Source organism: Anastrepha obliqua, chromosome 1 (assembly GCF_027943255.1).
Source record: "Anastrepha obliqua isolate idAnaObli1 chromosome 1, idAnaObli1_1.0, whole genome shotgun sequence".
Taxonomy (NCBI): domain Eukaryota; kingdom Metazoa; phylum Arthropoda; class Insecta; order Diptera; family Tephritidae; genus Anastrepha; species Anastrepha obliqua.
Window position 1 is genome coordinate 167,675,703 of NC_072892.1, and position 27,701 is coordinate 167,703,403.

General features: G+C 38.8%; 1 protein-coding gene and 1 pseudogene across 1 annotated transcript in view; both read left to right on the forward strand.

The window, feature by feature from the left end:
* LOC129238414 (serine-rich adhesin for platelets) overlaps nucleotides 1-27,690 on the forward strand; it is a 93,877-nt gene extending 66,187 nt beyond the window's left edge. The window contains exons 5-6 of the mRNA XM_054873441.1: nucleotides 3,348-6,610; nucleotides 25,900-27,690. Coding sequence (XP_054729416.1) covers nucleotides 3,348-6,610; nucleotides 25,900-27,200 — 4,564 coding nt within the window. The 3' untranslated portion in view covers nucleotides 27,201-27,690. The remainder of the gene's footprint in view (nucleotides 1-3,347; nucleotides 6,611-25,899) is intronic.
* Nucleotides 24,870-25,055, forward strand: LOC129236546 (U2 spliceosomal RNA; annotated as a pseudogene).
* Nucleotides 27,691-27,701: the final 11 nt, after the last annotated feature.

Consider the following 27,701-nt stretch of genomic DNA (forward strand, 5'->3'; position numbering starts at 1 on the left):
ATAACAGCTCATCTTACGCAGTCTCAAGTTTCTTCTTTTTTTTGATTGGGGCTATAACCGCTTACGTGGTTTTGGTCGAGTCTAACAAAGCGCGCCGGTCGTTTCATTCTCGTGCTAGCCGGCACCTCATCGAATGTTGACATCGTCCAAGCTTCTGCGCCATACGATAGGACGAGCATGATGAGAGCCTTATAAAGTGTTAGTTTTGTTCGTCGAGAGAGAACTTTACTACTCAATTGCCCACTTAGTCCAAAGTAGCACGTGTTGGCAAGAGAGAGAGTGTCAAGCTTAGTAGCTGTAAAAAAAGTAGTTCTCATACTGTATGAAAGGTGCATAAATTATATTTGATTATTCAATCTTTTCATCAACATCATTTCATATCGCTTGTTTAACTCTCCGACCGATATTTATGACTTACATATTTTTATGTAGATTGTGTTTACCACAACAATGTAACAATTTCAATAATCGAATACCCCGAGCACCTTGACCTTGTGCAATATATTAATATTTGTCCAAATCAAACAACTTTATGAACTTTTAAATACTTAACAAATGAATAAAGTTTTTAACGACATACAGTACACCCTTTTTAATTTACTTAAGTGCTGAAATGAAACGTCATATAATTCTTCTAAATGGATGCCTCTATTTTGCCTACCAAAAACAATATTAAACTCTACATTACCAACAATGCCAACTTTCCCCGTTCCCACCGCTCTCACAAAATTATTGTATCAAAAACATTCACTTAATGCAAATGAGTTTGTTACTTCTCATGAATGATAATGCATACGATTGATACTCGCATGCGTGTATGTGTGAGTACATTACAAATGAAGTGAAACGGGGCGTCCGATGAGTACGCAATATGTACGTGCGCCTGCCTGTCATGGCTCCACATTATCGGAATAGTTTATTATTGAACAACGATGTTATAATCTGCTTAAAACTATGTAGATATGTACGAGTAGCTGCATAAAACAAATGTCAAATAGAACAAAAACAAAGCAATTGCAGCACTGCCGTACAACGATTAATAGCAAATGATATGAAATGAGAAGAAATGGGAAGTACTTAACGTCTCGAAATTAATCTGTGAACTTTGTTGTTAATTAATTTAAGAGAAAAAAAAACGAACGTTAATGTTTGGTGTCTGTTCGTGCTCATAAGCTCTCTTGCATTCCACTTTTTTTTTTACAAATGCGTGTATTGTTGTTTCGTGCTGTTATTGTTATTGTTATTTTTGCCGATGGCGATGATGTCTGTGCATTTATAGAGTTTTTTTTTATGTTTTACTCCTTTCCTTTTGATTGCCGTTCAACGTTGGAGACGTTGCTGCATTTGTCAGCTTTAGTCTGAGAGACAAATTTCTTGATAAGAATGTTGTTTAAGTGGATTAAATGATGAGTGCAATAGCAACAACAACAGGAACAAATTGAATGGCAGAACAAACAACATGAACAAAAAACAAACAACACAACCACTAAGTCAAACGAAGCGGAAGAAATTAAAAAAAAAAAACCAAAATATGTATTAAGATCACAATAATTTCTACGGTGAACTGTTTTGAGAGCCAAAACTAGTTCGATAAGTTTTTTTTTCTTATTTATGCATACGAATACAAACATACATATTTATGGGCACCTTACACTCAGTACGAAAGGCTTTTTTAAATGGGGCGATAATGGCGGTAGGTTTTAAATTATTTGTGTGAAATTTATTTATTTTGTTGCAGATCATTTTCTTTTATAGGAAATTTAAATTTTTAGACTCACAGTCGATAAGAAAGGAATTAAATATAACACGAATATATCGAAACATTTATTCACTGACTGCAATGATAACAATAATTTTCATTCATAATAAAAAATAGTTTAAAAAAAAAATAAAAAACACGATTTTTTGCTAAAGTAGAAAATAAAAAATAGCTTAAAACACGCTTTTATTGCTAATGGAACTAAAAAGTAGAAAATAAATTTTAATGACAAAGGGACCTATAATGAAGTAATAGCAAATCGAACGATCAGTCATAGTCAACTACCTCAGAACAGAATTATAACAAAAATTAAGATACAAATAGAGTAATTCAAATTAGAGTTAAAAGCTACTTCAGTATTCATAGAGGTCGGTCTCCATCTGGTATCGCTAGGGGCCAAAAGGTTTATGCGTGGCTTATTGCCAACCAGGCTAACCTAACCTAACCTAGACTTAAAAAAAATGCAAAAAAATACAATTTTCTGAAAATTCTGACTACCAGTAACGCCTTAATTTGGTAGAATTGCAATATGTGAAAGTTACCGTATACATTTGTCGTTTTGACTTCAGTTGAATTTTGAGACTTTTGGTTTTAAAAGACTTATGAATCAGAAGAATTTTACAGAAAATAGTTTTCAGGCACATTATATCCGTCTGTTATGAGCATTTCTTGCCCTTTTCAACAATACACAAAAAATAACTATTTATTGAGGAGTTAGAGATTTAAAATGTTCCACAAAAATATTTACTTTAAATTCTACTATAAGTTTTTTAACACAAAAAGCCTCAAAATTGACAAAGAGAAAATGTATGCGGTAACCTTCTTATATTAAAATTCTACCAAATCAATTTTTTTCAATACACACGAAGAAAATTAATCCACACACGGAAGAAATTATAAGTTCTAAAATATTATTTCCTCAACACAAAATTATGGAATTATTTTTTACATATAACTGATGAGCACAACAAATATCTAAAATGTAAGGATCACATATTTAGTTTTCCATGCTGATTAACCATAAAAAGGTGTGAAATAGTGAAAGCGAAATAAAATTCAGACCTAAACTTTCGGATCGCCCTCTCTAGAATCCATTGTCGGAACCATGCTTTTTCTGTGTTGTACAGTGTATTTAGAGTCTTAATTATAACTTACATTCAGATTGAAATATCTTATATCCATTAAGAATAGAAATATCTTATACAAATTATTCTATTGTATTGACCTAGACAATATTTTTTGAAATAACGTCTAATTATTTTTATTTTACAAACTCTTCTTCAAACTCAAACAGCGTTTTTTTCGAAAATGTTTCAAGCAATGAACTACTATCATTAGCATTTGTACATTCCTGAAAGCCGTTCATACTGAGTGTAGGGTATTTTTAAGTTTAGTTCATTATTCCCCTAAATTACTTACTGTAATACTGAAATCTTTCGTCGCCATTTAACTTACAACATCATGCCGCTGAGCTCATTTCTTACAAACAAAAAAAAACTAACAAAAGCCAAACATTATTTTTCTTTTTCCACACATTTTTGGTTCGTTTTTCGTTCGTCGATCGAAAAATATAAATTTTCCAATATAGTGACTCGACAGCAACAAGCGGTGAGATTAAAAGCGCCGTCGGCAAAACCAATTCAAACGTCCCCATAGGAGCCAATGCCGCCGCAGCTGCCGATGGTAATGACGAGGATGTGCGTCGCAGCGATAAATCGAAAAAGTTCGGGCGCAGCAAATCGAGCGATATTTTAAAAAAAGATGCTGTTGCCTTGCCCTACGATAAGGGCAAGAACACATTGACACGCCTAAATTCGCTTAAACAATGGGGCCGGAATCGCTTCAAATTTATGCAACGCGCCGAGACAACAGCGCAATCGGCCAGCGATAGTGGCGCTCATGATGTGTCGGCGAGCAGCAGCAGCAGCAGCAATAGTTCGCAGCAACAACCGCCGACGCCTGAAAAAGCAGAGACGAGCGGTAATAACGTCACAATCATACCAACGAAGCCAAGCCAATCGACGCGCACCGAGACGGGCGACATCGATGATGAATGCGTTGTGCATGAACTGGTGAGCCAAAAGAACGAAGGTCGGTTTTCGCATGAACGAAAACCGTCATATTCGTCGTCGGAGAAGAGCATGAGTGTGAGCAGCAGCGGGCACCTTAAAGGTAAACTGCATCTGGCCACCTGTGGTAACGTGAAATTGCGTGATACCTCATCGTTGAATCGTCAACGGCGACTCGGTATCACCGCCAACGATGCGCTGGGCGGCAAAGAGGAACAACCGCATTCGTCTAGCGGCAATTGGAGTGCTAGCTCTGAATCGGGGCGAGCTTCTATAGGCAGCGAAATTACTATACAACCGAAGTCGAGTGCTTCAAATACATCGCTTAATGTGTCAAGCTTTCATCCAGGTAGTGGTCCGCCATCGTCAATGATGAGTCGACGTCGCTTCTTGAATACGTCCGCCTCGAGCAGCGTAACTAGCGAGGGTACCGCCACTCCCGATTTACAAGTAGCCGATGGCTCATATCCCAATCATTTGGATGATGAAACAAGCTCGGCCTATTCGTGTGACACAGAGGGCTATTACACTTCATTTCACATGGACAGTGGTCTGCGCACGCTGAAAGAAGAAGATCCGCCAATGACGCCATTGCAACACAATCAAATGTTGCATACGAGTAACTATTCCTTTGGCAGCCAGTCCAACCAAACCGTGTTAACGGCCGAAAACGAATATGAACTCTTCGGCAAAGGCTCCACATCCACCACGACCAGCTCGGCGGGCACTGTGTGCACAACTCTGCTGGTGAGTGGCGAACAAAGCAGCCTGAATAGCGTGGGTCCAGATGTGCCCGAACGCATCAGCTCATTGGGTAAGTTGAACAAGAATAACCACAGTAATAGCGCCAGCACTAGCACGCTTGAACGCAGCTACTCCAGCAGCACCATAGGTAGCACTTTAGAACGCACTGGCACCATAAAGCGCAATGTGAATGCCGGCCTTAAATTAAACACCACTGGTGATGCGAACGATATTGACGGCATCAAGGGTAACTTTGAAACGCCCGAGTCACAAGAAGACGAATTTGATTTTGAAAAACGTATACGACGTCGCTCAGCGCAGCCGTTGCCCGCAATCGTTCTGTCCGAGGTGGAATGCTCCGAAAGCTCCGATTTGGAGGGTGTGGAACGTATTGAGCGCATCAAACAAAAGACTGCTATTAACGCAAAGCGCATACCGTCTATGTGCATCATAACGCCAACCACTAGCGATGACGAGAACCAAAGCAAAGATGGCGGCGATGGCGATGAAGCTTACGATCCAGACCGCACTTTAACACCACAAAGCTCGCCATGTGCGAAAGCTGCTAGAAAAGGAGAAACCACCCTTAAAGTGGAAATAAACGAAGTGTCCGGCTATTGCACTGTGGATGGCAACAATGCGGCGAGAAAAGTGGTGGAAGCGCCACTCACCCCCACAAAGGGTGACAAAGACCACAATTTGAATGTGCTGAAGCGAAATTCAAATTATGCCCTAAACATGTTCGAAAAACTGAAAGTCGTCTTGCCAAGCATTAAACGTTCGCCCAGTAAAAGCTCACAGCCCGAGAGTGTGGTCGATGACGACGAGCTGTACGACACAGCCGGTGAGTATGTGACCATTGCAGACATTAGCAACAACAATCGGCACAATCAACTACCAACGCCGAAAGCAGTAGGTGCAAGCTGCCTTGGAATCTACTATTCCAATGACATAGTTCGACGCAAACTTGGCGTTGCCTCTGCTGCTGCCGACGCAGCGACAAAAGCTCACGAGCCCAACAAAACGCTTGCGGCGGGCAGGAAGCGCGAGACCGAGTATGTTTCATTGAATGAGCTGCCACAACATTTGCGTAAAGCTGGTGGCAGTACATACAGCAGCGGTGCAGCATTGAGTGCAACAGCCAACAATGAAATTACCGCCACCGATGGCAGTGCAGCCACGTTCGAGACGGAAGCAATGCACAAACAGACGACGACTACGGCCGCACAGTGCGCAGAATCCGCACAACAAAGCAAATCGGTTGTTCAATCCGCCGTGCCCATGTATGCCGAAATCAGCGAAGTGCGAGAGCAGTCTTCAGCCTCTCCACTAACGCAACACAAGGGTGCTCGCGTGCGTCTAAATTCGCAGGGTAAAATTATTTACGAATCGGACAGCTTGAAGCGACGCAAGGGCGCGCACACAACATTCGCACCTGGTCCGTATGTAAAAGAAACTGAAAGTGCGCTGCCCGAAATCACAAGTGTGAACGCACAACGCACGCAGCAGGCGCAATTGCAAGCCCAATCCCAATCCCAGTCTCAGTTGGGTAGTGAAAGTGCAAACGCAGCGAAAGCGAATATTTCCGTGTCGGCAAAGACAACAGCGGCCAAATTACTTTTGCTAAATGGTGGTGTAGCGGCGACCAGAAAAATCGCCAATGTGCGTCCCATTGTTGCAACGTCACCATTAACTCTAGCCAGACAACAACAGCAACAGCAGCCTACGCAGCAACATTACACCGGGCAGACAGCTAACAGCCATTCAAATATGTCATTGTCGTCTGGCTTGTATGAGGAGCCTCGTGCCGCACTGCCGTACAGCAGCAGTTACCAAGACAACAAGAATCTGTTGGCCAACAATACAAATCCATTCTTCCAATCGAACATCATTACCGCCCCAGCACCGGCATCAGCGCTAAAGATGATGCCCTCTCCATCGACCAAGTCCACTTCGTCCACGGGCTCCACCATATCGTCGAGCACATCAACGAACACCAGCAGTGGCACTTCGAGTGCATCCTCTGCCAAGGAAGAAGGTAAGCAAATTTCAGCCAATACGGCCACCAAACCCAATACGCATAAGAATTGTAAGCAAACCATAACCCATACCACTTATACTTTTGCACCAAACAATGCTATCCAACAAGCCAATGCTAGTGATGTAAATAACACCGAACGCTTACCGAACGCTTACAGTGTAGAAACCAGTAGGAAAATAGGCGAAAGTTTTGAAATTTCCACAACTGAAATTAACGCTAATGCCGTACCTTGTCTTTCCAGTCTACCTGATGAGAAGTCAGAATCAGAAATTTCATGTATAATATTCGAAAGTGTACTCCCCAGTCCACCCTTAGCGCAACCACCGCACTATGATGTGCCAAAAGCGGTGGTGGAAAATCAGCAATCAATGGCCCCCACGCGTAAGCAGTCTAAGGACTTGCCTCCACCGCTGCCGCCAAGAGGGCACATAAAACTAAATGGTGTAGCAGATGCTCGCTGCAATGCATTCACGTCTGCAGCCATTACGTCGCAAGCACACGTCACCCACACGCCCCTGCCACCGGCATTGCAAACGTCCCCCACTGACTCTCCGGGCACATCTCGTGCGGCAGACGATGATGTTGATTTTGGCGTTAGCCAAGTTGCTACTACGAATTGTAGTAAACGAATATCGATTTCTGCAACTGCTGACCCAATTGCTGCAACGCAGCAGTTTTCCATTTCGACTGATGCAGCTGTAGCGCCCACACCAGCCCCGCCACCGCTCCCTTCACCACCACCACCTACAACAAGACAAAATGCGCAGTCAGCACTGCCACTGCCATTGACATCCACGCCAACACAACGTCGCCCACTGAAACGCAATAACAGCTATCGCCTTGCCAATGATGAGGTGAAGTTGGAAATGAACAAAGAAAACGTTCTAATCTATGCGGAAGACAACAGTTTGCTAACGCTGACAAAGGGCACTTTCTTGCCGCCCACACAGGGTAATAAAAGCCAACAAAGATCTGAACCGCACGACAGTCAGAGCAATTCGCATACGTTGCCGCATGCATCAGGTGCCATGAAAATGAAGAATGCCACCAATTTGGCGAACAGTGGCGACAAGGGCAGTGGCCAGCGAAAAATCGCAAAGTCCTTTGAACGTTTGGTGGATGAGTTTTCATTGTCCACCACTTCCACTGATTCTTCGTATTTGCGCAATAAATCGCTGGAGAATTTCGACGATTCACCTTCAATACTGAACAATAATGCAGGTGAACATAAAATGGGGCATTCCGATGTTGAGGACTCGGATAGTGATATTGAGCTGGAGCTGTCGCCTCCGCCATCACACACAAAGTTCCACAAATCCTTTGTGGAGAATGTATTGCTTAAGCCATTCAAAGTTGTGCGACCGACTGACGAAAATGACCCTCGGCGACGTAGAATTTTGCAAAAATTCGAAGTAACCGAAATTTGGTAGGAGTGAAACATTTTAGAAGGTTGTTGTCTTTAGAACTTAGTTTAAATGATTAATGAATATTAAGATAGATTTTTTTTCGCCTAACGAAATTTTGTTTGACCATTTTGACAGTTTTCCCTCAAGCGCCCTTCCTCGGGCACATTTCATTTTTTTTTTATTAAACGCTTCAAATTATCAGACATTTTTTAAGACAAAAATATCAGATGGAAACCCACAAGGAGAAGCTTAGGAGTGAAGAGCTAGGGCTAAGAGAGGCTTGCTGGTTCCAAACTATAGGGCTACGCCAGGCGAAATCCCTACTGGGAGGGTAACACCAACGAGGTTTGAAAATCTCATAACCCTCCCTAAGGATGAACTGAGAATGCTCACCGGCATTCTCACAGGCCACTGCGAAGTCATCTGTCGTTTCTGCAACCAATCTCACGAGACTCCAATGCACCTTCTCCTAGAATTTAGAGAGAGAATATAGCGTGCAGAACAATTTATAGAAGCTCAGCCAAACATTTAATAACCGAAGTGTGCCCCAATATACAGGGTGGCCCATATGGGATTTGTTTTCTTCAAAACAACGAACATAAATCGATTATTTTCAATATATTATTGATTTATTCGAAAAAGCAAACGTTCCCAATGCTCCGGCGCTGAAAGTATTCAATGCGGTACCAGCTGGTGGTAGCAGAGGTAGAGGAAGGCCTTCTTTGCGTTCGAAACAACAGATGGAAAAGAACTTGGCTTCACTTGGAGCTGGCGCCGGTTACCACGAGAAAGAAACGATTGGCGCGCTTTGGCTTAAGCTCGGCCAAAATCGCTTAAGCGGATATCGCGCCAATCAAGAAGAAGATGAGCGCTCCCATTATATATGGATCACGATTTTCTTCATGTGGCTGCCTCGGCTAGCCTCGAAGTAGTGCTTCTGCTAAATCAGTTTTCCAAAGATCATGGTGGCGGTTTCTGGCCCTAAGGCTTGCTTGATATTCGTCTTATGCATCTGAATCGTGAATGAAATGTTCACATAACATCAATCCTTAACGGCACCACACAAAAAAGTCTAAACGCGTCACATTGCAGCTCCGAGGTAGTCAACTGGCATCGCCGGTACGGCTGATAACTCGATTACCGAACTTAGCGCGCGAAAGAGTGATTTCGGAATGGGTTGTGTGGCTATTCTGGTAAAACCAAAGATTATCCAAGCCCATGTCTTCAAGTACAAAAAATTATTTATCTCATCCTCTGCAGCGCTTGCCGTTGACCGAAACAGGGTTTTCAGCAGTTCATATCTTCAATTTTCGGCCACAAAAAATCTTTAATCATGCCTCTGCAATGCTCGTCATGGATCGAAACGGGGTTATCAGCAACATTTTCAACGAAAAAGGCGCAAAGATATGACTACTCCAAAATTCGCAGCAAACTGTCACTCTCTGAGGATGCATTGGCTTCTCGACAATCTAGTCCAAGTTTTTCGATCACTAGATGAAGCAGTTTTGCTTGCTAACTTAACCGCCTTAACGAAAACCCGCTTCCTAAGAAAATGAGTTTTTTCGAGCAAAATCTTTGTCTATTGCGAGCCGCGATGATGAAGCGATCCTATGCCCTCAATTTTTAAGTCAATTGGATCTTGTAAGGGAATAATGGGAGGGCTTTGTGTAAAATTCGCAACAGACGGGTTCATGAAATGGTGCGTTGTTGAGAAAGATAGCGAGTGGTTGCTCCATTTCTCCCGAATTTAAAGGAGCACCCAATTTCACTGTCAAAATTGAGCGCTACAAATAAATTATTCCCAACTTTTTGGCGCCTCGCGTCTTTACGATTTATTTAAAAGCCACACTGGACCTGAAATAATAGCTTTATTTTACCGATATTTTCTCAATAATCATTCCAATAAATGCGCCTGTCATTTGGTCGCAAGGATCGTAAGTTTTGGTCCTTCAATGGCTCGAGAAACTTACTCTACAAGGAGCGCACAACCGCATGAGGCTAATTTGGGTACCAGGACACAGAGATATAACTGGGAATGAAATACCGGGACGCATTGGCGAGATAGGCTGCGGCCTCGCCTTTAATAGGAATCGAGCCCTTCCTTGCTATGGGACAGCACACCATCAAAGAGAAGCTTAGGATTGAAGAGCTAAAGGCTTGCTGGCTCCAAACTATTGGGCTACGCTAGGCCAAACCCCTACTGGACGGGTAAAACCAACGCGGTTTAAAAATCTCATAACCCTCCCTAAGGATAAACTGAGAATGCTCACGGGAATTCTCACAGGCCACTGCGAAATCATCCGCATATGGTCGGTATTTGGTGTACGAACTCTTGTCGTTTCCGCGATCAATCTCAAGAGACTTCAATGCACTTTCTCCTAGAATTCAGCGCTATAGCGCGGTGAAGATTGAGACACCTTGGCCAACTGCAGCCAGAAGAAAGGTACATACGTGCAATCCAACCCGGCTCCATCCTGAGTTTGATAAGGGAACTCTGTCTGGATGAGATACTGTGATGGGTATAGGTCACAAAATCCCATGAGATTAAAGTGCAAACCTCATAAAGAATCTAATCTTATAAGGTTTGGTTCCCTAAGACTACCATTAAAGAGAGCACTTCAAATTAGTCGTATTAGGTATTAGCGATGTAAGGTCTTTTATGCTAGAAAAAAGGTCCCGAAATTAGGCCAACCGCATGGTTATCATAAGACGCAGCCGTGATAGCAACATGACCGTTCGCCCGCTCGGCAGGCCATGACAAACCGCCAAGAGTATTCCTGCTAAAAAAAGGCACTATCTGACCTTCGGAGCTGCCCGAACTCTACTGTGTGTTGTATGTAGAGGAATAGCTACACCTATTGAATAGACAAGCGCATTACACACTTCTTTGTGTTATACACAGAATGACTATCTTATGCGAAATTATTCTTAAGGACTATCACAAAAGTAGTTTCCTTAAAAGTTCCTTGGTTCCTCAATTCAAGATTGCACTTATTAACAGCCTTACTTGTGCGCATAATGAACCAGCCACAACCGGAAAAGTCATACACATCTGTTCTGCACACACACACATACATATTCCCGCACTATGTTACCGTTAAGTGCGCCCATGTACGTGACCGCCCACAATAGGCGCTTGCACTTATTTAAATTTTCGTACGTCAGCACTCGGCTGCTAGTCGCAAGGCTAAGACAAAAAATACGCTGTGGTCTGTATAATTCTGCTCCCATACATGCATACATACATACATAAACAATTACGTGTGGCTTACATGATATTTTCGCAATTAACAAACTTGCAAAACTGTCGCCTTTTGTCTTCCTTATGTATGCATGTGTGTGTGTGTTCTATTACACTTCGTCTACGATAATCGACTATCTTGCAGTTTCAAGTGCGATTCTAAACTTGACCTTTTTGCCACTGCCACTCAGTGAATAGATGGTGAATCTGCTTCGCTGCTTTTTCTTGGCTTTGCTTTTTTTCTTTTTCCATTCACATCAGACTTAAGTGTGTCTTTAGAATGAGCATTACAATGCTGGTGTCAATCTCTTTGAGTAACTTGCGGATGCCACTTTTACACAGAAAAAAACAGAAAATTGTAAATTTAGTACTTAAAAGAGGAATTGAAAAAATAGTGTATTAAAGTATTTTTTTGTACAAAAAAAAAATTGAAAAATAATTTTCATTGGATTTGGAATCTTTTAGCGCGTCAAAGTATTTAGCTGTACCTATATACATGATTCAAAAAAATCCTCTTTGCTATCTTGATGTAAGCGATATGTCAGGACGTATTCCATACCGTAGCACACCCTTTTAAAAACCAAACGTTTTCTTAAAAATTTTACTTTTCCTCCTCTTTTACTCAAAGTCTCTAGAGTTAGCAACCCAGTGCCTTGCTAAGGAGCCGATTTGTCAAGAGAGAACGAGAAATCTGCTTACTGAGCAAAGCTTTTATTACTGAATCATGGTGTATATATAATAAATGGGCTGAAAAGTCCCGACCCTAGCAAGGAAAACACGATTTTTTTTGCGCAAGATTAGCTTCATTCATCAACGTAATTTCCATCAAAAACATCGCAATCATTCCAGCTCCGTTCTAACATTTCAACACCACTTTTGTAGAATGATTTTTTTTGTTTTTTGCCTCAAAATAGGCCTCAGTTTCAGCGATAACCTCCTCACTCGAACGAAATTTCATAGCAGCGAGCATTTTTTTTGGGTCTGCGAACAACCAATAGTCACTGGGAGCCAAATCTGGTGGATACGGTGAATGTGGGAGCAAATCGAAGTTCAATTCAAGTAGTTTTGCGATTCTTTTGATTGACTGGCGACACAGTGCAATGCCTTGACAAATGCGGCACCCACTTTGAACAGAGCTGAGAGTCAAACGCTCATGCAATATAAAGCCAACCCGTTCTTTTGATATCTTTACGATGTCAGCTAACTCACGCAACTTCACGTTTCGATCATTCAAAATGATTTTGTGAATATTTTTGATGTTTTCTGGTGTTACCACCTCATTTGGGCGTCCACCGCGTTGTCCATCATCGGTGTCTCTACGACCCGTTTGAAGTCAACAAACCACTGTTTTTTTGTTGTTTCTGATGGAGCGGGTCCCCATAACCATTCTCAAGCCATTGCCTCGTTTGAATAGTATTTTTTCCCATCAAGAAGCAGTGCAAAATGGAAAGAGGAAATCCCTTTTGATCCATTGAAAATAACAAAAATATCGTCACTCTTAGCGCAATAACTCACGAACCAATGAATAGATTATCATGAAATTTTTACAACTGCCTTTTTAAAACTTGTACTAACTGAAAAAGAGGTGAATGCAATATAACTAGTGCCATCTACATATGTATTAGACCCGGGTTTTTTCAGCCCATGTGTTATATCGTCTTTAATCACGGGGCTCAACAAGAACATTAAAGGCCTATAATTTAGCCTTCAGAATCCCAATGAAGGTGATCAATACTATGATCGAACCAGTTTACCGAAATTCTGATTTATTTTGAAGTAATCGGCATGAGTAATCGTCAGCGTTTTCGAGGTCATCTCAAAACCGCTTAATCACGCAGAAACATGGGCGCGCGATAAACAGATCTTGCCGTATACTTATTTAAAAAAAAATAAGTTTGAATGTTAGGTTTCCAGTTTCAGGTGGAAGCCCACAACAACTCGTTGCTCTATTCGCAATTTTCTGGCGAAAAATCCCACTCTACTGCGAACAAAGGCTACTGCTCCAATGGCTATACTGATTTGATTACATAAACACGGCGGAGAGAACACAGAGAATGTGGCTCTCAGAACGAATCAGAACGATTTCCTGACGTAACTGAGATTGTGTTGGTGAAGTACGAAAAAATTAACGCAATCACTTCGCATGTTACTTCGTTGGCGTGTGAACAACGACTGCTTGAGAGACAATGGAGCGAATAATGAGGTTGTGTCAATGGTGGTACCGCCACTTTTATCATCATCATCGGTTTCTGTCTCTCCGACTGGAGCATAGGGCCTCAGTAAAACACCTCCATCTGGTTCTGCATCTTGCAAGAATCTTCATTTCGTTTCAATTTCCTTCTGGACCGTTCTCCTCCAAGTCGCACTTGTGCAATTTATTCGTGTATTGTTTGCATAATTTCTTCTTCTTCTTGCATTCTTGTTCGAATTTTCACATCCCTCTCATGCAAATGCACTAGTGTGACGTCACGCACTCTCTGATGGGCGCAAACTTGTTTCTTTCATTCTTAGACTGATTAGAAGACATATTTTGACTTCATTGCATTCGTCGCTCTCTCTCTCTCTCTCTCTCTGTCAAATCTCCCTTAAGGTGGCAACTAAAGTTACTTTCACAATATCGCTTCGAATGGCCAAACTTCGTAATCTATGATCCTTGCACATAACCATTTGAATGAGCAGGCTGCACCCCAAACAACTGGAACTCATCAGTAGTCTTCACACCGAGTTCAGCGATTCGTTACTTGCCATTTTTTGCCTATATGTATTGCATTTTTGTAAATCCAACGAAAGTGCATCAGCGCCAAGTAAGGAACGCCGCCTTGGTAAGCTTGGCAATTTGAACGGTAGTCGGCAAAAATAACAGCTGTTTGAAGATTGGCATTTGATGATCAGTCGCGAAGTTTGAGTTTAAATGTCAAAAAGTGAAAGAAAAAATCGTGTAAGTGGTTATCGCGCCAATCAGGAAGAAGAAGAAGAGGAAGAAGGAAAAAAAATGTAATTAAGTCAAAAGGTTCAAGTCAAAATTCTGAGGTATTGAATAGAATTTATGCACTGTTAGATGAATTTTCTTAAACTAATTGGAGTATACAAATTTATTTACTAGCAATCAAAATAATTTGCACCGCACCGCTTTTTATGAATTGATTCATAATTTTTGCTTTCTCGTTAAATTTTGGCATTTTTAGTTTTTTGTTCTAAATTATACGAAATTTTTATAAATCAGTTGGTGCGAAAGAGCATTGCTAAACTAACAGAAATATGTTAAAAGTAATAGAAATAAAAAAAGTTAAAAAGCAATAAAACAAATTTGGCAAACTGCCCACTAACAAAACGCCAAAGCAACGAAAAGGGTGTGATTTTCCCTATTGCTATTTACCGCACAGTTACTTCTTCTCTAGCAGCGTCAGCTTCATCATTTATAGGCTACACTTGGTTTATCAAATATTTTCAGGTTAAGCAAATTATTAGAGAGATCTCTGTACGACTACTTGATTATTCCGAGTACAATATGAGAGGTCCAACTAAAGCTTAATTGACTTAACAGATCAATCAACCAATCAACATAATCTGGTCAGCCAAGGTCCATTTCACATCAATTTAATAAATCCTCTACCTCACTTGGCTATTTTGTCATGTGTGCGGTCATGAACACTTTTCAATGTCAGTCCCTGTACACAGCCAACAGACTAGTCGGTCTGGAGCTGTTAAGTGGTTTCCTTTTATTACTATCTCAGGCAGTTGCGTATTTACCACGCCCGCCACCACTTTTTGAGTTTAATTTTTGTTTTCATATTCATATGCTCCACAGTTCTACCTACACACATACAAACATTATGGTATCTATAAAAGTGTTTGCACAAAAACATATACCCATACCTACTTGTGTGTGTTTGCGTGTGTAAAGTAAGCAAGACTAAAAGTGTTTTCTTAACTTTATAGCTGCACAAAGCTGCTCGCGCAATAGTCACGAACATACAAACACTCCTACAATGGCAAGTTAGGCTGACAATAATGAAAAGGTTATGCGGTTGTGGTTATGCGAAATGCTTCAGTCACTGCATTTAGAGTAGGAGTAGGCTTCGTAAACTCTGTACAGCATAGGAGTAAGCAATAACAGTAGAGACCTTCTCCCGGTCGTTGCATGTGCATCTCTCTGGGGCGACTGCTGGAGGCGGCGAAGAACGTGATTAATTTGTTTGCCTTTTTGTATTTACCCGGATAAGTTTTAAAAGCAAAATGCTGTCATTGATCTTATGCATCATGCAAATATTACAACGGAAGTTACATGCCTATGCACACACACACACACACATACATACATATATTGTATGCATTTGCATTACTATTTGCACTCAACTCAAGGATTTCGGAATTATGAGGACGTTTGAGTCTTTTTATTGCATGCTTTCATAATAGTGATGTCTATCCATAGTGCATACATACATAAAATTGCGTGTAAATAAATTAAAAATATTAAATAAATTAAATAAAAGAAAAAGTGCAATGAATGCATAGTTTCAGGTAAATAAAGCAGAAATTGAAGCCATAAATGCGCTGTCGCTATGTTTGCGCCTATATTACGTGAAATTACATATATACAGGGTAATCCATATATGTAGTTATTTCTTTCTGACAATTTAAAAAATTAACAAAAATCAAACAGGGTGGTCCATGTAGTGAGTTCTTTCTCAAAGTCAAAGAATGAACAAAAATGAAAAAGGGTGGTGTATAAAGTGATTTCTTTATAAAAATTAAAAAAGTAACAAAAATTAAGCAGGGTGGTCCACATAGTACTGTCTTTTTAAAAATTCCAAAAATTAACAAAATTCAAACAGGGTGGTCCGTCTAAGTGACTTCTTTCTCAAAGTCAAAGAATGAACAAATATCAAAAAGGGTGGTGCATAAAGTGGTTTCTTTCTAAAAATTAAAAGAATTTACAAAAATCAAACAGGGTGGTCCATAGAGAGCTTTCTTGTTAAAAGTTCTAAAAATTAAAAAAATTAAAACAAGGTGGTCTACATAGTGATTTCTTTTTAAAAATTTCAAAAATATTAACAAAACTGAAACAGCGTGATCCATGTAGTGAGTTCTTTCTCAAAGTCAAATAATGAACAAAAATCAAACAGGGTGGTCCATAAAGTGTACAAAAATCAAACAGGGTGGTACACATAGTGCTTTCTTTTTAAAAATTCCAAAAATTAACGAAATTCAAACAGGGTGGTACATCTAAGTGATTTCTTTTTAAAAATTCAAAAAACGAACAAAATTCAAACAGGGTGGCCCATTTAGTGATTTGTTTTTAATAATTCAAAAAATTAACAAAAACCAAACAGGGTAGTCCTTCTAGGGATTTCTTTTTAAAAATTCAAAAAATTAACAAAATTCACACAGGGTGGTACATCTAAGTGTTTTCTTTCTCAAAGTCAAAGGATGAACAAAAATCAAAAAGGGTGGTACATAAAGTGATATCTTTTTAAAAATTAACAAAAATCAATTTATTCCATGTAGTGATTTCTTTTAAGAAATCCAAAATATTAACAAAAATCAAACAGGGTGGTCCATGTAGATGACTTCTTTTAAAAATTACAAAAATTAACAAAATTCAAACAGGTTCGTCCATTGAGTAATTTCTCATTAAATATTCGAAAAATTAAGAAAATTCAAACAGGGTAGTCCATATAGAAATTTCTTTAAAAAATTTAAAAAAATTAACAAAAGTTGTCCATATAGTAATTTTTTTTTTATTTAAAAAAATTAAGAAAAATCGATTTATTCCATATCGTGTTTCCTTTTTAAAAATAAAAAAAATACAAACAGGTTTTTCCATATATATAGTGATTTCTTTTTGAAAATCCAAAAAGTTAACAAAAATCAAACAGGGTGGTCAATATAATGATTTCTTTTTAAAAACTAAAAAAGTAACAAAAATAAACTTTTTCCATATTTTATCAATCTATTCGAAAGATCACTTCCCATTGTTTATGGAACACGATTTCATTCAAGTGGCTACCCCGGTGCCTGTTAACCCAGTTTTCCAAGACCGTGGTGTCGGTGTCACGGCTTATCTCACGAATGGCTGCTCGCTATTCATCTCAAATGTATATCTGAATCGTTAATTATTTATTCGCATAACATCGATTCTTTACGGCACCCCACAAAAAAGTCTAACGACATCAAATCGCAACTCCGAAGTGGTCAATTACCGAGACGGCTCATGACTCGATTACTGAACTTGACGCGCAAAAAAATGGATTGTGGCATGGCTCTGCGTCCCGCTGTAACTAAAGATCGCCCAATTGCACGTTTTAAATTTTCGATCACAAAAAATCGTTTATCATGCCTCTGTAGTGCTCACCGTTGACCGAAATGGTTTCCAGCTGAGTTTAAAAAAAAATTTGGCCAATGATGACAGCGTTCCGACGTGCACACCAAACTGTCACTCTCTGAGGGGGCATTGACTTCTCGATAATCACGTGCGGGTTTTCTTTTACCCAGATGCGGCAATTTTGCTTGTTGTCATGGCCGTTGAGTTGGAAATGCGCTTCGTCTCCATAGATAAACGTGGATTTCCGCATATTAGTAAAAATAAGTGCGTTTTCGTTTGCACGGCTTTCACGTTACAGTCAAACCTTTCTTGGGCGCGCACTCACTGTTAATCAGCTTTTGTCCATCCAATAGAGGTGTCCATTCAAAAGAGGGAAACTTCTTGCGATACATAAGATTTGGTATAGAGACACATGTCCGCTCAAGGGAGATGTCCAGCTAATAGAGGTGTCTGTTAGGAGAGGTTTCACTGTACTTAATTTATTGAACAAGGTAGGAAATCTCTTTAGAATAAATATGAAAATCGTAACGTCGTCCGAGATTCAAAAAAGGAAGTGCCCGTCTTCTTATTCCAGTGTTGCCAACTTATTATCCAGCATATTGCAATTTAATTTTGACTTGAAAATTTTCAATAAATGCCGGCCAACGTTTTTCAAGCTTTCTGTCTTCTTAGTTCTTTTTTCTTTCAAGATTTCCAGCTCCTTCCCACTGTCAAAGTAACATATGATTAAAAATAAAATATTATATGGACCACCCTGTACATAAATTTGCTTGCTATATTTACCTAATATCCGCCTCGATATTTACCTGATACATACCTACATGCACTGTTTGTTTATGCAACTACTTAATTGAGCTAAGTATAGCTTCAGACTTCAAACTGCGCTCTCAATGAAATTGTTGCATGCCACTTAGCGCGGATATTTGCCCATGCGATTGCAAATTGGCATTTCAAATTGCCTCTAATTTAGTTAGCAGCTGCAAAAGCAACTCGACGTTAATTATATAGGGGCTTTTATAGACAGATCAATGCATCTGCTATCTACGGATATTCAGAAATACATACAACGGTACTTATTTGTCAAGTTAATTGAAATGGCGGGAGTTAATTCAGGTGATCAGTGTTTGCGTAAAGCGTGCGTAAGTTAAAGGCCAACGAACGAGGCATAAAAAACTGATAAAAGCTAATACGAATTTTCAGTTTATTTGCGTTCATAGAAAAGAAAGGGAAATAATTAAAAAAAAATTAATTGAGATGTGCGAGGGGTACAATCATGACACCGCCATTCACAGCTAACCGCATAGGCTAAGGTTAGGTTATGGTAGAAGTCACAAGGAGTTAAATCACAAGATCTCGCTGGCCAATTGTGATCACTTCTTCGAGAGTTAACACGGGCGGGAAACTTTTCCTGTAAAAGATCAATGGTTCCGGAACTTGTGTGGCACGTAGCGCCGTCTTGTTGAAAATAAACGTTGTCCAGATCAATACCATCTAATTACGGCCATAAGAAATCGTCAATCATCTCCCGATACCGTCTGTTAACACTTGTTATTGGAAAACCCTTTAGTATCATGAATATTTCGAAAAGCACTACGAATTTATACTTTCAATTTCTTTGCATTCAATTTGATTGTTTCCCTAGGATTATATATAATACTAAAACTACGAGTATGTAATTTTATTAACTTTTAATATTTTGTCAGTGGTAGACTTTCTGTGGATTGCCCATATATGGTACTTATATACATATTTTGTTATTGTAATGGTAAATTCATGTTTTAATTTGAGTCTTAGTAGAAGTACTCGTTCTATCTCCTCAGGTTTTTGAGAAAAGTAAAAAATTTGGTTTGTTGCATGACTACCATTCGGAAGTGCACAGGTTCAAAAGAACTGTCATGAAGCACCAAGAAAAAAAAATTTTTAAGACAAGTGTAATTACTTAAAAATAAACTTTTACGGAAGACAAAACTTTCGTCTATCTCCCTGTATAGGATACTTGACTGAAAGACATTTACAAGTGCATATGTATGTGTACATACATACATATGTATGAACGTACATTATTACCCAAAATCCTTATTCCCACTAAACTGGAATAGTTCTTACGACACTTTTTTAACAGTTAACCCTTAACCTAAGCATTCTTCAAACTTTTATTTTGAAGCATTTTCGCCATTACTGTGGTTTTTATTTTATGTTTATATAAACTTTACTTACATACCAAACATTTAACGCTTAAGGCCTGCTGTACCCCACCTAATTGTATGTGTTTTTAATGTGTTTCTATATGTATATGTTTCATGTACGTATATGTGTATATATGTACGGTATTTATGCACCTACAAATACTCAGTGTACTCTCTCCCAAGCGGGCACCTAAGGGACTGAAAACTTTCTCCGCTTATGGGAGATGTCCGCTTATGAGAGATGTCCGCTTATGGGAGGTTTCCCCTTAAGAGCGGTGTCCGTTAGAAGAGAGTGCACTAGTTATGTACTAAATAGTTGCGTGCACATTACACATATAAATAATTCTGTATTTATACATACATACATACATGCATAAATTTATTAACTGTTTGTATAGTAAATATAATAAATAACTGTAATGTGTAACTAATATTGCATTAATGTTAAAAACATAAGATTACATAAAAAATTTTAAAACGCATCCAAATTTTTGTAAGCATTCTACTTCACCCTTTCGCGATATTGTTGCCATCTGGCAACAGTAAACTTTAAAAGGCCGTCAACACTCTTGTAAAAAATATCAACTTTTTTGTTACATATTTACAAAAATTGAAGTTTAATGGTTAAACAGAAATAAAATAAATAATAACCGCCCACTATATATCGGTAATACAACATTTTTAAAGAAAGCTTTCTAGCATATAGCACTTCACTCTGAAATTTGTGTTTTGCATTTTTAGATTTTTGAGGCATTTTGGGCAAATGTTTTCAACAACTTTTGAATAAAGTATATAGAAAAATGTTCAATGTCCAATGTCATTTGGCATATAAATATTTTTTCGCTCGCAGCTTTAAAAGCTGTGGTAATTTTTAAAACAAAACAAATTTCTCGTAAGGTGTTAACTTGCATTAGATTGCAGAAGAAACCAATTTGCGATTGAAACCAATACAAAACATTTGTTGCCATATGGCAATATTAAAAAAAAAGCACTTAACAAAAAAAATTAAAAAAAAAATTATTTGTATTGTTATTGGTCCTAAAATAAATACTCAGACAAAAATTTGGATTTTTTGGATGGCGCAATAAAAAGATATAGCGAAAGGGTTAATTATCTTACATACCTACATATGTATATTTGTGTATAAAAAAATTTAATTTCTGCACCTGAAATTAACACAAAGTAAATAACTCCATATACTATACCTACCTACATATATACATACATACATAATTATTACGTAAAGTTTTTTGCACTTTTATGTTATGAGAATTAAGCATTTTTGAAGAACTATGAAATGTTTGACTTGCATATGTATATGTTTATGTTTTTTGTTGCAATGAAAATATGAAAAATATGAAGAAAATGGAAAAAGAAATGTTTAATATTACAAAACTAACCATAAAATATAAGAAAAAATATTATGGGCACTAATTTTTCAAGTGCTAATCACACTAAAATTCAGTTTGAAGCGTAATTTCAAAAACATAGCAAAATACATACATACATACATACGCATGTATAGCTTTGAACGTGTTTGCTACTAATTCCTTAATAAATAAATTGTGCAAAAGACTTCCATTACTTCCGTATGCAGCACCGTGTGTATGTGTGTGTGTGTGTGGTAGTAGTTTAATTGTTTTTTTTTTTTGCTACATAGTTTCTCACATATCCTCATATTCACACATGTATACATATACTACAGTTGTAAATATATTGTTTTTGGATTTTTTTGTTTCTTTGTCTACTAATTTCCTCAAACTGGATTTTTGTTCTAACCTGCATTGGTAGCTTGAAAAATTAGTGCCTCTCCGCTTAGCAAGAAATAATTATGACATTTTATATTTGTTATGCCATTAATCCACATGTTGTTGTAATTTCTTTTATTTTTGTTTCATATATGGGTAAGACTCCGTCAGAAAATATGAGATTTGCAAGTGGTCTTTCGATTTCTTTGAAACTTTGGGAAATATTAGTTCTAGGTAAGATACATTCAAGCCTAAAAGGATTTTGAAAAATTTTCAAAATTGAGTCATCTACGCCATGTTGAATATCGGGACCGTGTTTTTTCAAAAATCAATATTTCTTGAACCGGTGGATGGATTTCAATGCAATTTACAGACAATATAGAAACAAATAAGTAGTTTAAATTAGTATTATGTAAAAAAAAAATTTCGAAATTTTGACCAAAAAAAAGTCAAAAAATTTTTTTGAATCAATTTTTAGTTGATTTGGCCACTTTTTTAGATTTTCTGTTATACACGTAACGATTCCTTATGATTTAACCTTTATTTTGAAAAAAAAAATTTTATGGTGTCTATAATAGTTCTCGAGATATTGCGATTTTAGTGGAAGCGCGCACGCACTTTCGCGTACGCACGCACGGTTCGCGCTGCGTTATGTGTTCCTGTATGAAGTGACTGGAGCAGACTGCTGCAGGTCTGTGCGCGTTTTTCTACTCCTGCGCTGCGTAACCGCGAAATTCACGGTGTTCGCTTCCACTAAAATCGCAATATCTCGAGAACTATTATAGACACCATAAAATTTTTTTTTTCAAAATAAAGGTTAAATCATAAGGAATCGTTACGTGTATAACAGAAAATCTAAAAAAGTGGCCAAATCAACTAAAAATTGATTCAAAAAAATTTTTTGACTTTTTTTTGGTCAAAATTTCGAAATTTTTTTTTTACATAATACTAATTTAAACTACTTATTTGTTTCTATATTGTCTGTAAATTGCATTGAAATCCATCCACCGGTTCAAGAAATATTGATTTTTGAAAAAACACGGTCCCGATATTCAACATGGCGTAGATGACTCAATTTTGAAAATTTTTCAAAATCCTTTTAGGCTTGAATGTATCTTACCTAGAACTAATATTTCCCAAAGTTTCAAAGAAATCGAAAGACCACTTGCAAATCTCATATTTTCTGACGGAGTCTTACCCATATACATAAATATCCCTGCTTACATGCATACCTACGTGCTTAGCGTATGCGAGAGTGTGTAAGTAAGTTTTTGTTCACTAGTTTTAAGCACAAAGTTCATGTTGAAGTCACTGAAAAGCGTTTATTTTTTACGTTAATTATTAAGAAAACAACTCTTAAATACGTAAGTATAGCTACATACATACATACATACATACATATATTTGTATTATAATTAATTGTTCAAATCCAACTCAGCTGTTTCACTTGCCAATGTCTTCAATAAAACAATGCACAAACTCATTTCATCATAATTTTTGGGTGTCATTTATTAATTATAGTTTTCTCAATGGGTTCACAATGATCGAAAGTGGTGCAGTCCTCATTTTTCCATTTAATTTTGGGTAACGGTGTGGCATAGGTATTTACGTAAATGTATCCCCCCACAAGTACACACAAAAAACTATTTATTTGAAATGTTATCAAATAAATGAAAATGGAAAATTTTTGCGGTTTCTTATTATGGACGGGTGATCAGATTTAGCTTCTGCTCAAATATGAACGAGACTGATTTAATAAAACAAAAACGGTTAATTATTATTCAATTTTTATTTTATCTCCTTCAAAGTAATCACCATTGGAGGCGATACACATATGCCAACGTTTTTTCCAATCATCATAGCATTTCTGGAAGGCCGATTTCGGTATGGATTTCAGTTCCTTCTTCGAATTCTCTTTTATGACTTCAATTGTCTCAAAATGTTTTGCACGGAGCGGCAACTTGAGCTTGGGAAACAGGAAAAAGTCACATGGAGCCATATCAGGCGAATACGGTGCTTGCGGAACGATATTAACATTATTTTTGTTCAAATAATCGCGAACAAGACGTGATGTGTGAGCTGGTGCATTATCGTGATGCAAGAACCATGACTAGTTGTCCCACAATTCCTTCCTTTTAAGACGAATGTTCTCGCGCAAACGCCTTAAAACGTCTAAATAATATTCAGCGTTAACCGATCGGCCTTGCGGAAGGAACTCCGAGTGCACCACACCTTCGTAATCGAAAAAAACAGTCAGCATAACCTTAATTTTTGAGCGACTTTGGCGTGGTTTTGGGTTGATGACGGCCCTCTTTGAACGATTTGTACCACTGAAAAACACGTGCACGCGTTAGAGCAGAGTCCCCATAGGTTGTCTGCAACATTTTTAAGGCGTCTGAAGCCGAAATTTTGTTGGAATAACAAAATTTCAAACAAATTCTTTGTTCAACTTGAATTTCCATCGTTAAATTCGAAGAACACACTCGAGCTTGACTTGTTTACAGTAGCACAGAAAACAAACTATGTGACATATCACGCTGAAATTTGCCATGTAAGCTTATAACAGTCCTACCAAAAAACAAAAAATTTATTTTTGCCATATGTCATCCGCGGACCGTTTTATTGATAAAGTCTCGTTCATATTTGAGCAGGAGTAAATAGTAATAAAAAAAATGTTTAAATAAAAAATCCTTTTACGCTCCTTACATATCAATTATGGAGCAGATATAATGGCATCTCTTTAGATTTTTGTATAATTTAAACTCGTAGTTGATAGTGAACCAATCTCAAGATGCATACAGGATGCCTCAAAAAATTGCATAAGGCATAAGTGATTGCAAAAATAGTATATACAATTTTGGTCGGGAAAAACCCGAGTCATTCCGGTAACGTAGAATCGGTTGCCATGGGAATGAGCCATTTTCCGTTCGAAGTCGACTTAAAACAAAAACTGTATGTCCCTCCATTTGTGGAATAACACCAAGACGCCACAAATAGGAGGAGACGCTCGGCCAAACACCTAACAAAAGTGTACGCGCCAATTATTATTGAAGTGAAAACTTCTTTAGAATCGTTGGGAGTGATTTGAGGAAAAGTGAAACGAAAAAGCGACCCTCTTGGCTACGAAGCGTTATAATATATGTTGATATAAACGTAGCGACGAACTAAATAAAAATAACTTTTATTTTTTCTTGTGATTCGAACCAAGGATTTTGGATCGGAAGCTCACATTGCTAGTCGCTCGGCTACCGCGCCATGCTGTCGTCGCTGGCCTAAAAGTTATTTAGTTACGAAGCGTTATATTATATGTTGATATAAATAATTTTTGTGAGCGTGTAATTCTCAAAAGGTTTATTAGAAAATCTATTGACTAGGTAGTGTGGTATCTGCTCTTATCATCTTAACATCTGATAGATCCTCCGTCGGAGGACAACAACTGATTCTTAGAAATGGGCGGAGTGTTTTAGGGGCTTGCTCCACCTCTGCCACGGGTTGGCCCGGTATTGCAGTACCGCCGGGATTTCGGCCTTGAATAAATACAAGAAGAAATATACTAATACATTTAGCTTTGGTGGGAAGAGACATAAATTTTTATATGAATACAAGTAGACGAAAATGGAAGAAATTTGTAAGTCTGTTTGTTCGGTCCGTTTGGGTATTTTTTTTGACAACATCGAAACCAAAGCATTTGTATCATATTTTAGCTATCATAAGCCACTCGTACCATTTGTTGAAATTGAAAACATTGAGGATGAATAATAATAAAATGAAGAAAATAAAATATGAACTTTATAGCAATATTATAATGAACGTATAATTATCCCGCCCCTAATGCTGCTTTCGTCTCATTCTCTCTCAGTTTGTTTTACGGAAGGTTTCACTTCTATCCCGTCTAACCGTTAGACTGGTATTTTTTATTTTTTTTTTTTTTGTTGTTGTTGTTGTTTATTTCCGTGTCCTTGCAAAGTTCAGTATTCGAGTTGATCCAAATATTTTACATTGTAAATAAAACACAAGACACCTGGGTAGGTTAAGCACCTTGCACTCTGCACTATTATATGTAGACCTGCATAGCACCTTAAGGACCCTACTTGTCAAGCGCTGCTGAGGTAAGTAAACTTCCGAATTTTTCTTTATGCTTTGCTTGCTGCTTCCAAGTAATATTACTCGATTTAGTAGATCCTTAGTTCCAATATAATTAATATGATTTTTGTAAATTAACTGTAAATATTATAAAAATTGCTAAATTTCAAGTTACTAATTCATTCTGATAATTTTCAACCCTGGTGTACTTGCATAACAGCCCCTTTCATTCAAACACTACTCACTTACTCGATTTTAACTTACACATTTCCTTTGTCTTTTCCATATTCTCCGTAGGCTATCAACGTTTATATAAAACGAGAGATCAGCAGCAACCACTGCCACAACCACCAGTTGAATCGGTACCACAATCACAGGTGGAGGCATCGCCCTTCCAGCGCAACACGCCCATCTATTGGACGCTGCAGAATCGCAGACAGCAAAAGGCGCCACCCAGTAGCGTGACATGTCGAGACGATCTCTATGCCACGCCCATAAAACGTTCAGAACGTATGGCACGCGCAGCAGCATCTGCAGCCCAAAATGGTGCGAACAGCGCCAGCAACATATCGCCGATTGTGCCACGTAACCGTAGTGGATTCCAAACATCCACACCCTCGCGAGGAGACGATGCTGCATTGGCGGCGCTAAGTAATTCGCCTTGCAGACAACCACTCAGTCGCAATCCGACTTGGGCTAATGATAATTCACCAGAGCGCTACAACACCTGCTCGGATCGCATCGGGCATAGTAAGACAAGTTTGCTGGATTTCAAGAAGCTGCTACTGGCCAAATCGGTGAAGACGAGTCCTGTTCAACGGAAACTCTCCGCAGTGGAGTTGCTGAAGAAGACCAGTCCGGTTAATGTATCACCGGCAGAGGCATCAATTAATAAACCATTGCCTGCTGGTGGCACGCAAGCGCTGAACGGCAGTATGAAATTGCTAGACTTGAGCGGTTCACCGAAAACGTTCGCCAATCGGCGTATGCTGCGCCAAGGACAGTTCGGTTCACCATCTAAAAATTTCGCGCCCAAACTCAAAGGCACCACAGGTGGCAGCATAGCTAATGCCGTGCAACGCACCAATATTATGTCTACCACCATACCGGAGGTGAACAGCGAGGAAGATCACTCGAGTACGTCATCGAGTACGAACAGTTCAAAGGACAGCAGTGAGCTGAAGACAGTTTTAGGTATGGCGTCAGCGTTGGATGCAACGGAGAATAGCACCAGCCGTTCGTACGACCTGAAGCGGAATTTCTTCTTGCAGACGGAGGAGAATAACTTTATGCGTGGCGAAATGAAGGCGGCGTTCGGCAAAAGCAGTACACCGTTGACGTCACCAGTGCCAATTGCGGCAGTGCCAGCGGGAACAGCATTGGCAATGAGCAACAACAAATATGTGGGTGGGCAAGTGAAATCCGCCAACAGTAGTCCCTTGCGCACCACCACGCTTTCGGATGTCGTGAATCGTCATTACGCGCCACAATCACCATCTGCGGGAGCTACGCTGACGTTGGCACCAGCAGCAGCAGCAGCAAAGGCCACGGTAACGGCAACTGTGACGCCTATGCCAGCGTTGGAGACGGCGCTTTAAGCGCATGGTGATGTGCAGCATCATTTGTTACTGTCAGCGTAACACACACACACATACATATGCACATATGAAACGAACGAAAAGCAATTTCGAAATCAATTAACAAACGTACGATGCTTATTACGCGGCGTTTCAGAGCGATACGAGAAGAGTGAAAGTGGGGAAGAGAAGTTGGAGAGTAGAGAAGTAGGGGAGTAGGAGAGTAGGATAGTAGAGGAGTAGAGAAGTAGAGTAGCATCGAAGTGGAGCGCAGCTGCTGCAAGAGAATGACGCTAAACGCTTGTTGCCAATTTTCATAATATTATTATCATACACATCCACACATACATACATATAAAAGATGCTTACATCAACACACACACATATATATATATACATACAGGCTTATACTACCTAATGCACGCGTGCATACGCAGTTAAAAATGCGTCCAGTGCATACATTTTAGAGGTGAAAAATTATTTATAATATAAACGAAAAAAAAACAAATAATCGCAAAATTT